We start from the raw sequence: 13,037 nt of genomic DNA, 5'->3' as shown, positions 1-13,037 counted from the left end.
GTTACATGACAGGTTCATAAAGGATCTCTTTCACCAGTTGGCTATGACAGTCTTCTTAACTTACTTGAGATTTCCAAACCTGAGGGATAAAGTTACTCTGGTAAGTGAGTTAAGGGAATCAGTGTAAGGAGCAGTTTCTAAGAAAAAGATGTCTTGAATTAAATGCTTGTTATCTGAAAATGAAGGCAGAGCCCTAGATATTTTTCTTCCCATTTCCTTCTATTAGAAGAGATTGATTTCTAGAGTAGCTAAAGGTCATTTCAGACTGTGCTTTGAGGAAATGGCAGAGTGGCTATGGTCCTTAGAGGAGTGGAGAAGAGGAAATAAGGGATGAAGAATTGCAAAAGAATTTGAAATGGCAGACCAGATAGGACAACCTGTCTGGTAAGCACTGACCAGTGTATAAGTGTGTTCTGGGGGAGAATGGTTAGGTCAGTGAGGCTGAGAGAAGAGGAGGAACATAAGTGTCAATATATGATTACCATATTTCCCCATGTATAAGATGCACCTTAATTTTGGGGCCCGAAATTTGAAAAAAAGTGTATTACATAAAATTATTGAATTCAGGTTTTATTCATTATAAAATTTATACAACTTCTCAAATGGGAAATGTAAGTAAAAAATCTACAATGTATGAGATGCACCCAGTTTTTAGATCCCCATTTTTTTTGAAAAAGGGTGTGTCTTATACATGGAGAAATATGGTAGATCAGGGACAGGCCCCAGATAATGGAGTAGTTGAAGGGGGAAAGCGAGAAAAGAAATAAAAGGGAGAAATACTCAATATAAATGTTACCTCCTACATAGTTTTCTTTCAGAGCAGCACTGTTACTTTAGAACATTCTGGACTTAGAATAGCTTCTGTTCTCAAGTCTTCTCTTATACAAACTAGATTCCTTCAACTTTGGGTTTCCCTTCCTACCCCCAGCTCTCCCTTTTGGGTTTCGTAAGACAGAAGAAAAAAGTAGCCTTTGTGGTGGCAGCCACTGCTACAGCTCTCCTTTTCTGCCCAGCTCCACAGCCAAAAATTGTAACAGATCTCTGTTTCCTTGACAAAATAATATAGTGGTTAAGAGTTAAGGCTCTAGCCTACCTGTGGTGGTGCAGTGGATAAAATGTCAACCTGGAACGCTGAGGTTGCTAGTCCAAAACCCCGGGCTTGCCTGGTCAAGGCACATAATGGAGTTGATGCTTCCTGCTTCTCTCTCTCTCTCTTACTCTCTCTTCCCTCTCTAAAATGAATAAAAATAGGCCCTGGCTGGTTGGCTTAGTGGTAGAGCATTGGCCTGGCATGAGGAAGTCCTGGGTTTGATTCCCAGTCAGGGCACACAGGAGAAGTGACCATCTGCTTCTCCAGCCCCCCTCTTCTCTCTCTCTCTATATATCTCTCTCTTCTCCTCCTGCAGCCATGGTTTGTAAGCAAGGTGGCCCTGGGTACTGAGGATGGCTTCATGGCCTCGCCTCACCTCACCTCACCTCAGGCACTAAAAATAACTCAGTTGCCAAGCAATGGAGCAGTGATCCCAGATGGGCAGTGCATCAGCCCCAGACAAGGGTTGCCAGGTGAATCCCATTGGGGGAACATGTGGGAGTCTGTCTCTCTGTCTCCCTGCCTCTCACTTGATTAAAATAAATATCATAAATAAATATTTTTTAAAAATAATTAAGACTTTAGGCCCTGACCAGATAGCTCAGTTGATTAAAGCATCATCCAGACATGCTGAGGTAGTGGGTTTGATCCCTAGTCAGGGTACATACAAGAATCAACCAATAATGGAGTGAATAAGTGAAACAATTAATTGATTAATTCTCTCTTGCTCTTTGTATTTCTCCTTTCCTCTAAATATCAATAAAAAAAGGTTAAGGTTCTAGAGCCAAACTGCCTAAGTTCAATTTCTGGCTGTAATTTATTAGCTGTATGATGGTGGGCAAGTTGCTTAATCTTCTTGTACCTCAGTTTCCTTATATAAAAATGAGAATATTACCTTCCTTAGAGTTGTAAGGATTAAGTGAATTAATAATTTACAACATTGCCTGACAGGTTTTAAGCTCTCAATAAATGTTAGTTGTTATTTGAATTTAAACTCCTTGGCTCCACTTTCAAGGCACTTTATAATCTGGTCTCTGCCTTTTATTCCATTACTTCTTGCCTAATTCATTTGAGTTTTGCTGATTTTCTCACTGAATCATAAATCTATGCATAATTCTAGATGGTTTCCATTTCCTGGAAGGCTCTTAACAATTCAAATCCTACCCAGTCTTCAAAGATCACTTCAAAGTCTATCTCCTCTATTAACTCTTGTTATTATTTCGTGAGTTTTCTTCAACCACCTTCCCATCAGAATTCACAGAACCATAGAGTTTAGTGACTAAGTACACACTCATCACTCCATCTGAATCACTGTTGTCTCTCTAATAGCCTGCAAACTTTCTGAGGGTTGAAACAATGTCTGGTGCTTCTGAGCCTTCTAGCAGTGGAGTGAATACATTGTCTTTACTCATTGTCAAGCGTCTGTGAAGAGATTAAACGTAGGAAACAGAGGAGGAGTAAAGAATTTATAGCTTTAATAACAGATTAGTTAGAGATGGGGATGATAGTTTCTTTTCTATCTGTGCCATTCTCTAAAGGCAGAGATTCCTTTCACTTAAGATCCAGACAACCCCCACATCATTTCTGAACCAAGATAGCAGAAGACATCTTACTCATATATATTCCTCAGACAGACATTTTTCCCTAGTCATTTTTATCTCGTTCCACCTTTGAGAGGAAATCATTGAGTTTTTATGAGTCATGATCACGTCTTCCTTTTTCATTTCTGTCCTCTTGAAAGACTCAACCCTTCAGTTTTCTACTGATCATCAGGACCACTATAACCTCTAAGCTTGTGGGGGTGATCTCAGGAGTAGGTGGTCTATAACAATTCACTTTTACTGTAAACAGGACTGGGGAAACTGGTGAAGAGACCCTAAAGAGGTGTGGAATGCAGAAACCTGGCCCAGAATTCTTATTCTCTGATCATTTCATCTCTGGACTGCAGCCTTATCTGACTCTGGATAAATGTCATTGTATCATGCATCTCCCAGTCCCCACTGTTTCCTTCAGTGATTTTTTACTTTCTTCCCTGCCAATCTCTATCCCCAAATCATTTCCAAACCAATCAAAGGCTTGCTGGCCTAGTTATTGAATGCAAAGCCACAGAACAAAGAGCCCAGAAAAGAGTAGGGCTGGGAGGGTTGCTGAGAAAAGAGGAACCCCGGCATCTGAGGGGAAGAGATGCAGCTTGTCTAAGTCTGGCAAGAAGGCTCGGGCATCCTCCAGAGCAGCCTGAGCTGCCACAGTAAAGTTGGGATCACCGGAGATTAGAACATCAAAGACACAGGAATGAAAGTAAGCATCTTCAACCGGCAGCCCTTCCTTGCACAGCTGTCTGGCAGTATCAGTGGTTATAGCTCCCTGACTGGGCTCTGAGTAAGAGAGTCGCTGACTTGGGGGGCACCCTCCAACACAGAGCTGTAGGTCCTGCTCAGCTGAGAAGGCCCTTGCCACATCCTCTGCTACTTTGATGGAGAAGGAGAGCTGCCCAGCTGTCTGCCGAATAATTATGGTTGTACCAATATAGGCAGCTCGGATCTCCACATGGTTCCCAGGGTTAGCAGTTCCAATGGACAAACTTGAGCCCCCAGGTCGGTCACCTCCATTGATAGAGCCATCTTCAAAGGCTGCAGGAAGATTTTCCACCTCAGCCTGGTAGACCTTCTGATCAATGCATTCCTGCATATTCTTAAATATAATGGTGAGCTGTGAGGGCAAGAGGGAAAACAGTTCATTTTGGGTTCAGGGCATCCTTCCCCCTTCTCCCAATCTGGCTTCTTAACATAATTAGGGATCTAATCCCAAGAGAGGTGCAAGGTTTAGTATGGCCCTCACTCCTTAATCCCTTCTCATTATGTTCCAATATTGCCTCATCCCTGCTCAACCCCTCTCTCTCCTTTTTGGCCTCAATCTCAGCAACACACACAGGAGAAGGAAAAATTTCCCTTTTGTTACTCCTCATCCCAGGGCTTGTCAGCTCTTCTTTCCCCAACTCTCTCTTCAGTGTTTTCTGAATTTGAGTTAAATTCAGTGGTGGGATTCAGCCGGTTTACACCAGTTCAGCAGAACCAATACCTAAATTTTTGCTGAGTTTGGTGAACTGGTTGTTAAAATGGCACTTGTAATCAAGGGTTCTCTTTAAGGTAGACGCCTGGGCAGCTGCCTGATGTGAAAATCACAAATTTACATTCCTTACTCTTTTTTCATGTTCATCTGTGCAACACAGCAGCATATTCTAAGCGCCCATAGTAACATTCATTCCGTCTATTGGTGAAAAAAATTTGACGGAACGATGCTTGTAATATTTATTTATTCATTTCATAAAACTTATTATACCATTGATGAAATACTACATTTTAATTCCCTCACATTTGTTACTTCATTAAATAAACATATAATATAAAAAGAAAAAGTGTCAAACAACCAGGGGTAACAAGCTGCCATTGGAAATATCTTAAATAACAGTTTTATTATTTTTTTGTCAGGTATTATTGAATACTTTTCATTAATATTTAAAAACTCTTACAACATAATCTAGTTTTGTGTACCTCTTTTATTGTTCTTATTTAAGTATTGAATTCATGAAATAATAAGCTACCTTTCAGTATATCTTTTTTTATACTTAAAATGATAATTAGAGCAGAGAACCGGTTATTAAATTATTTGAATCCCACCACTGGTTAAATTCTCTCCAAGGGAAAGTGAGCAACTGTTTGGTAGGGGGGAATGATTCCAGATGAGAAAGTGGTTGAGGAAAAAAGGGAATAAGGAGCATTGCTGAGAGATAGTGAGAATGAGATGGGAGTGGTACCGTGAGGTGACCATGAGAGGGTCTGGAGGAGCACTTGAGTCCTGACCTTCTGGGTGGTGGTGGCGTTGGCCCCGGAAGCCACGGGGGAGCTGGTGGCCTGGACAAAAAGGAAGTCATTATCCAGCAGGGGCCAAGCTCCTTGGACACGGCACGTGTGAAAGTGGTGGTGGAAGCTGCGCACGTGTGGGTCCCCGAAGGAAGCGCAATGTAAGAAGCCCGAGGGACGACCGTGCAGCCGGGAAAACCGACCTTCATAGTCACAGGGGTCCGGGGCTACCGGGCCGGAGGAGCTGACCGGGCCTGTGCCTGGAAGGGCTGGGCCCCGGGGCGGGGGAGGGGCTGTGGGGCCCTGGCGGGAACAGTTGTGCTGGATCATCAAGTCCTCGATGCCATGCACTGCGGAATGGAAGGCGAGGTCACCCCGGCAGGTGCGGGCCGTCCGCCGAGTACATATCGCATAGGAGCGGAGGGCTCGACAGAAGCCGCTGGAGCCCACCCCTCCACCCCGGCCTCCTCCTCGGAGCGCTCCTGGTGAACCCCCACCTCTAAGGCTCAAGGTGGAGGATACATACTCAGCATTGCAGCGGAGGATCTTGCATTGTGAATGAGCTGAGAACATAAGGGAGAGGATTGTGAGAAGGTCCCCAGGTACCCGGCTCAACCGAGTATGCTCTTCCAAATCTCATCAGGGGATTCCAGCCGTTCCTAAAACCACTGAAGGCCGCCCCTAGCCCCCAGCCCCCAGTTCCCTACTCCTGTCTTCACTCAGTTTTGCTAAAAATGTATAAGCCAGGTTGATCTCTTCTCCCCGTCCATAGAGCTCTTTCCCAGTGCCCTTCCCCAAATTGAATGGAAAAGACCTGTTTGAGAGTGGGGCAAGTGACCCTCATCACCTTTCTCTTCTCACTCACACTTGCTCACATGCCCACCCCTACATAGCAGCCTGCCCTGCAGATTCCCCACACCCTTCCCTAGCCCTTTCTTACCGTATCCACAGAGGAGCAGCAGGAAAGTGAGAGTGCTCAGAGATGAGGTACTACCGTGGGGGAACTTGGGACTAGGGGACTGGCCTGGATCCCCCATACCTATCCAGCCAGGTCCCCCCAGGCTTCAGTTCTTTCCTGATGATGGCTGTCCTACCTAGTGAATTTTGAGTGGCCGTTCTGTAAGAGATGGAAAAAAATTTTTTTTGATTGGGCATGGGGAAAGAGAAAAGTTGAAGATTGTTCAGGATGATGTGAAGAGAATCCAGAAAGATCAAGAAAAGGATAAGTAGACTGGAGTTTGGGAGAATGGGGCTCCCCAAACTGTAAGTGTGGCTGTTAAACATCTGTGCCCTGCTCCTGTGAGCCTTTTCAGGTCTGTTATGCAATACCCTGAGGTGGGGGTGGAAGGAACATTCAGTGGACTCTGGGGGTGGGGGGCAGAGTCCGCTGTGTTGTCCCATTTGGGGCTACCAAGAAGTGGAAATATCCAGAAAGGAGGAACCATGGGGATAGATCAGAATTCAACCATTCCAGTAGGCTCCCCAACAGAATAAGGATCTGAAATGTTTTTCAGATCCTCATTTGCCTCTCCTCATCAGGAGGGAACACCCTCCAGGTGTCATTCATGTCTTTTTTTTTTTTTTTCTTTCTTTCTTTGTGTCAGAATTTGCAGCAAGAAGGAATCAAGATTGTAATACTTATCCCCTCAGTATTCAGACAAAAATAGAACCAATTTCTTTCATCTATTTTAGAGAGCTGCGATTGTAATCCCTCTCTCTCACTGAATAATGGGGTGCAACCTAAGCATGCAAATCAATATTTGCTTGTTATGAGTCAACCGTTCTTGAATATTTCCAAACCTGACCAAAGAATCACTTTTGCAATTAATCTTCCCTTTGCAAATTCAGAAGTTTTCAGGCCTTTGATGAGAAGAGGGCTTGGGGAGGGGCTTGCCTTTCCTGGGATAAGGATGATTGGGGGATGTCATGCCGGAGGGAGAAGAGGATGACAGGACTTGGCAGGACTAGATTTGTGGGGAGAAATCATTTATGACAAGGAGTGGCCACAATCCTTGGAAGCCCAGTGTGAAGGGCACTGCTAAGTAGGGACAAGGTAGAAGAATATCAGTGACTAATCATGTGAGGCTAAATTTGGCCTTGGTGAATAAAAACGCAGACTAAGGGATGGGGGAAACTCCTCCTAAAGAAGGAGACTTCCTTAGAAGTCTTGAGGTAACAAGGTAAGGAGAGAGCTAAAACTGCCAGAGGGGAGCCAGAGAATTAAACTTCAAATGGCCAGAGGCCTCTGGCCAGAAAGAAATCACACAGAAGGAGAAATGGAGTTTGGGGCACCTTAGCATGGAAGAGATGTTAGCTTTTGGATCAGAGATATCCAAGTAGGTGTTCTAATTTTATTAAAGTCTAACTTCAATCCAAAAGCTTATTAAAGGAATTGCAATTTCATTTTGACTTACTGTTTCCAGAGGTCAAACATTACTCTGATTTCCAGTTCTCCAGCCATGACTGCCTACTCTGTTGGTCAGCTCCAGCCAGGGGATCCCCCGTCTCTTTCTCCATGTCTCCCCCAGATTCCCAGACCTGCTGCAATCTCAGTGAGGTCAGGGAGCCAGAGAAGGTCTGGTGTTGGGGGAAGGGGGAGTATATGGCTGGACGGAGCACTGGACAGCTGGGCGGGGGAGGGAGGTGGCTACTGAGTTGACTGTTTTAAAAATAGCTAAGTCCAAAATTCCAGGAGCTTTGATGGGGGTAGGGTGTGGGAGTGGGGAGGGTAGGAAGATTAAAAAGAATGTGGCATATAGGGTGCCAAGTAGGGGAGGGGGGTCAGAAATATGACAGGCAAGTCAGATATCCAGTTCCAGCTTATATGACACTAGTCTCTGCCGACTCAAGGCAGCCCTTCAGCATGGTCAGTAATGAGCCCCAAGCCTTTACAAATTAGAGGTGGCAATTGTACACCTCTCATTGACCACCCTCTCTCTGCTCTATTGAATATTGCATTTAGTTTCTACAGAATACCTAGTGGGTAGCTGAATTTAAATAAGGTCCACAGCAGAAGTAGTTTATAGCCCTTCCCCCATCTTTGCAGGCTATTTCAGAAGGATTGAAAAAACTGGCTGCCCAGAGAAGAAATCTGAGCTCTAAGTTGTTTAGGATGAGGGTTTGTTTCGGTCTACCAGCTCAGATCCTTGCAGCTGTCTATCCTCCTACCACCTCCGTTTTCATTCCCTTAGTTATATAGAGTTTCTCTTTCCTTCCTGTCACCAACACACACACACACACACACACACACACACACACACACACACAGTCTCTCTCTCTCTCTCTCTCTCTCTCATTGCTGGGGGAGTAGGCTAACTAGAGCAAAGAAGTAAAGAGGAATGGAGATAGAAGTTTATTTTTATTGTAATTTAAAATTTTTATTTAGAAAATCAACTTTAACAGGGTGACATTGATCAATAAGAGTATATAGGTTTCAGGTAAACATTTCTATAGTATTTGAACTCTTGATTCTGTTGTATACTCATCACACAAAGTCAAATAATTTTCCATCATCTTATATTGGGCCCTCTTTACACCCTTCCCTACAACCCCCTCTCCCACCCTTCCCCACATCATCTTCCCCCTGGAAACCACTTCACTTTTATCTATGTCCATGAGTCTCAGTTTCATATCTCCCTATGTGTGAAATCATATAGTTCTTAGCTTTTTCTGATTTACTTATTTTGCTCAGTATAATGTTCTCAAGTTCCATCCATGTTGTCATAAATGTCATTATGTTATCATTTCTTATGGTTGAGTGGTATTTCATTGTATATATGTACCATATCTTCTTTATCCAGTCCTCTGTCTAGATTGTTTCTGTGTCTTGGCCACTGTGAATAATGATGCAATGAACATGGGGCTGCATGTGTCTTTACATGCCAATGCTTTTGAGATAGATTCCCAGTAGAGGGATTGCTGGGTCATACGATAATTCTATTCTTAATTTTTTGAGGAGCCACCATACTTTCTTCCATAATGGTTATACTAATTTGCATTCTAACCAGCAGTGAATGAAGGTTCCTTTTTTTCCACAGCCTCTCCAATACTTATTTTCTGTCTTGTTGATAATAGCCAATCTAACAGGTGTGAAGTGGTATCTCATTGTGGTTTTGATTTGCATTTCTCAGATAGCTAGTGAAGGTGAGCATCTTTTCATATATCTGTTGGTCATTTGTATGTCCTCTTGGGAGAAGTGTTTGTCCAGGTCCTCTCCACATTTCTTTTTTTTTTTTTTTGTATTTTTCTGAAGCTGGAAATGGGGAGAGACAGTCAGACAGACTCCCGCATGCGCCCGACCAGGATCCACCCGGCACGCCCACCAGGGGCGACGCTCTGCCCACCAGGGAGCGATGCTCTGCCCCTCCGGGGCGTCGCTCTGCCGGGACCAGAGCCACTCTAGCGCCTTGGGCAGAGGCCAAGGAGCCATCCCCAGCGCCCGGGCCATCTTTGCTCCAATGGAGCCTTGGCTGTGGGAGGGGAAGAGAGAGACAGAGAGGAAGGAGGGGGGTGGGGGTGGAGAAGCAAATGGGCGCTTCTCCTGTGTGCCCTGGCCGGGAATCTAACCCGGGTCCCCCGCATGCCAGGCCGACGCTCTACCGCTGAGCCAACCGGCCAGGGCCCTTTCCACATTTCTTAATTGGATTGTTTGCTTGTTTGTTGCTGAGCTTTGTGGGTTCTTTTTATATTTTGGATGTTAACCCCTTATTGGAGCTGTTGTTTGCAAATATCATCTCCCATTTAGTTGGCTGCTTATTTTGTTGTCAGTTTCTTTTACTGTGCAGAAACTTTTAATTTGATATAGTCCCATTCATTTATTTTTGCCTTTATTTCCCTTGCTTTTGGGGTCAAATTCATACATTGTTCTCTACGGCAAGGTCCAGAGTTTAGCGCTTATGTTTTCTTCTATGTAATTTATTGTTTCTTTTTTTTTGCATTTTTTTTTTTGCACTTTTCCGAAGCTGGAAACGGGGAGGCAGTCAGACAGACTCCCGCATGCGCCCGACCGGGATCCACCCGGCATGCCTACCAGGGGGCGATGCTCTGCCCCTCTGGGGCATCGCTCTGTTGCATCCAGAGCCATCCTAGCACCTGAGGCAGAGGCCACAGAGCCATCCTCAGCGCCTGGGCCATCTTTGCTCCAATGGAGCCTCAGCTGAGGGAGGGGAAGAGAGAGACAGAGAAGAAGGAGAGGGGGAGGAGTGGAGAAGCAGATGGGCGCTTCTCCTGTGTGCCCTGGCCGGGAATCGAACCTGGACTCCTGCATGCTAGGCTGACGCTCTACCACTGAGCCAACTGGCCAGGGCCAATTTATTGTTTCAGATCTTATATTTAGGTCTTTGATCCATTTTGAAATTATTTTTATGCAGGAGAATGAACTATAGTCAAGTTTCATTCTTTTGCATGTAGTTTTCCAATTATCCCAGCATAATTTATTGAAGAGGCTTTCTTTTCTCCATTGTGTGTTTTGGCTCCTTTGTTGAAGATAATTTGTACATATATATGCAGTTTTATTTCTGGGCTCTTGATTCTGTTTCAATTGGTCTGTATGTCTGTTCTTCTGTCAATATCATGTTGTTTCGATTATGGTGGGTCTACAGTATAATTTGAAGTCAAGTAGTGGGATACCTCTGACTTCATTCTTTTTCCTCAGGATTATTTTGGCTATTCGAGTTTTTTTCGGATTCCATACAGACCTAGTAATTTTTTGTTCTATTTATTTAAAAAAATGACATTGGAATTTTAATGGAGATTGCATTAAATTTGTATATTGATTTGGGTAATATGCCATTTTAACTATGTTTAACTATGTTTTTCCAAATCCATGAACATGGAATATTTCTCCATTTCATTGTGTCTTTTTCAATTTCTTTCAATAATGTTTTTTAGTTTTCAGTATATAGGTCCTTCACATCCTTTGTTAAGTTTATTCCTAGGTATTTTTTGTTGCAATTGTAAAAGGAATTGTTATTTTGAGTTTATTGTCTGATGTTTCATCATTGGCATATAAGAAAGCAGTGGACGTTTGTACGTTGATTTTGGATCCTGCTACTGTACTGTAATGATTTATTGTTTCTAATTGTTTTTTGGTGGAGTCTATATACACGATCATGTCATCTGCAAAAAGTGATACCTTTACTTCTTCTATCCCCATATAGATGTATTTTATTTCTTTCTGTTGCCTGATTGCTCTGGCTAAAACTTCCGGAACTATGTTCAATAAGAGTGGAAAAAGTGGGCAGCCCTATCTTGTTCCTGATTTTAGAGGAAAAGCTTTCAGTTTTTAACTGTTTAGTATGATATTAGCTGATGGTCTGTCATATATGGTCTTTATTATGTTGAGGTATTTTTCTTCTATTCTGATTTTATTGAGTGTTTTAAACATAAAGGCATATATTATAAAACATTTTTCTGCATCTATTGATAGAATCATATGATTTTTGTTGTTTGTTTTGTTGATGTGGTGTATTACATTGGTCAATTTCTGTATGCTGAACCATCCTTGTGCTTCTGGAATGAATCCCACTTGATTGTGATGTATTATTTTTTAATGTATTGTTATATTCAATTTGCTAGTATTTTGTTTGGGATTTTTGCATCTGTATTAATTAGAGATATTAGTGTGTAATTATCGTTTTGTGTGTTGTTCTTGCAAAGTTTTCACATAAGTGTTATGTTGGCTTCATAAAATGTGTTAGAGAGTACTGCTTCTTCTATTTTTTGGAAGACTTTAAGAAGAATAGGTACCAAATCTTTGAATGTTTGGTAGAATTCACTAGTGTAGTCATCTGGTCCTGGACTTTTGTTTTTGGGGAGGTTTTTGATAGTTCTTTGTATTTCCTCCCAGCTTATAGGTCTATTTAGGTTTTCCACTTCTTTGTGACTCAGTATAGGAAGATTATATAGTTCTGGGAATTTATCCGTTTCCTCTAGATTTTTGAATTTGGTGACATGTAATCTTTCATACTATTTTACTATGATCTTTTGTATACCTATGCTATGTGTAGTAACTTTTTCTCTTTCATTTTGGATTTTGTTTATATGCAACCTTTCTCATTTTCCTTAGTGAATTTAGCTAGGGGTTTGTCAATTTTACTGATCTTTTCAAAGAACCAGCTCATTGTTGTATTAATTTTTTTCTATAGTTTTTTTGTTCTCTATTCCACTTAGTTCTGCTCTAATTTTTACTATTTCCTTTATTCTGCAAACTTTGGGTTGACTTTGTCCTTCCTTTTCTCGTTCCTTAAGGTGTGATGTTAGGTTGTTTACTTGGAATCTCTCTTGTTTTTTGATATAAGGCAGTAATGATATAAACTTTCCTCTTGTTTCTGCTTTTGCTGCATCCCAGAAAATTTGATATGTCATGTTGTCATTTTCATTTATCTGTATAGATCTTTTAATTACTACTTTTATTTCTTCTTTGATCAAGTTATTTTTTAGAAGTATGTTGTTTAATTGCCACACTTTTGTAGGTTTCTTTACTTCTTTTTAATAGTTGAATTCTAATTTCAAAGTTGAATTTTAATTTCAGAAACTATGCTTGGTATAATTTCAATCTTCCTGAATTTGTTGATGGTAGTTTTGTGGCCTAATATATGGTCTATCTTTGAGAATGTTCCATGCACACTGTAGAAGAATGTATAATCTGACATTTTGGTATGAAATGTCCTTTAAGTGTCTATTATGTCCATTTGATCCAGAGTGTCATTTAAGGCTGATATTTCTTTATTGATTTTCTGTTTGAATCATCTATCTAAAGCTATCAATGGTGTGTTGAAATCTCCAAGTATGAACGTGTTTTTGTCTGCTCCTATTTTTATATCAATTAGATGTCTTATATATTTTGATCCTTCCTGGTTTGGTGCATATATATTAAGAAGTGTTATGTCTTCTTGATACAGTGTCTCCTTTAACATTATGAAATGTCAATCTTTGTCTTTGGTTACTTTTGTTGTCTTGAAGTCAGCATTGTCAGATATCAGTATGTCTACACCTGCTTTTCTTTGGATATTATTTGCTTGGAGAATCATTTTCCAACCTTTCACTTTGCATCTACTTTAGTCCTTGCAGCTTAGATGTGTCTCTTG

At 41.8% G+C, this 13,037-nt stretch overlaps 1 protein-coding gene across 7 annotated transcripts; it reads right to left on the bottom strand.

Moving 5' to 3' along the window:
- Positions 1-2,548: 2,548 nt before the first annotated feature.
- Positions 2,549-7,545, bottom strand: HJV (hemojuvelin BMP co-receptor). Of its 7 annotated transcripts, XM_066261732.1 has the most exons (5): positions 7,365-7,544; positions 5,891-6,067; positions 5,477-5,513; positions 4,905-5,001; positions 2,549-3,799 (listed from the first exon to the last, which is right to left on the bottom strand). In XM_066261732.1, the coding sequence occupies exons 2-5, from the start codon at positions 5,985-5,987 to the stop codon at positions 3,179-3,181; spliced, it is 852 nt and encodes a 283-aa protein (XP_066117829.1). In that variant the 5' UTR covers positions 5,988-6,067; positions 7,365-7,544; the 3' UTR covers positions 2,549-3,178. The 7 variants fall into 7 exon arrangements, with proteins under 7 accessions (XP_066117829.1, XP_066117825.1, XP_066117826.1 ...); XM_066261728.1 differs by having other exon boundaries at positions 4,951-5,513; positions 7,365-7,545; XM_066261729.1 differs by lacking the exon at positions 7,365-7,544 and having other exon boundaries at positions 4,951-5,300; positions 5,891-5,993.
- Between the last annotated feature and the right edge of the window lie 5,492 nt (positions 7,546-13,037).

The sequence above is a fragment of the Saccopteryx bilineata genome, chromosome 2 (genome assembly GCF_036850765.1).
Source record: "Saccopteryx bilineata isolate mSacBil1 chromosome 2, mSacBil1_pri_phased_curated, whole genome shotgun sequence".
NCBI lineage: Eukaryota > Metazoa > Chordata > Mammalia > Chiroptera > Emballonuridae > Saccopteryx > Saccopteryx bilineata.
The sequence above is the reverse complement of the archived record's forward strand: the minus strand, read 5'-3'. Positions and strand labels throughout refer to the sequence as shown.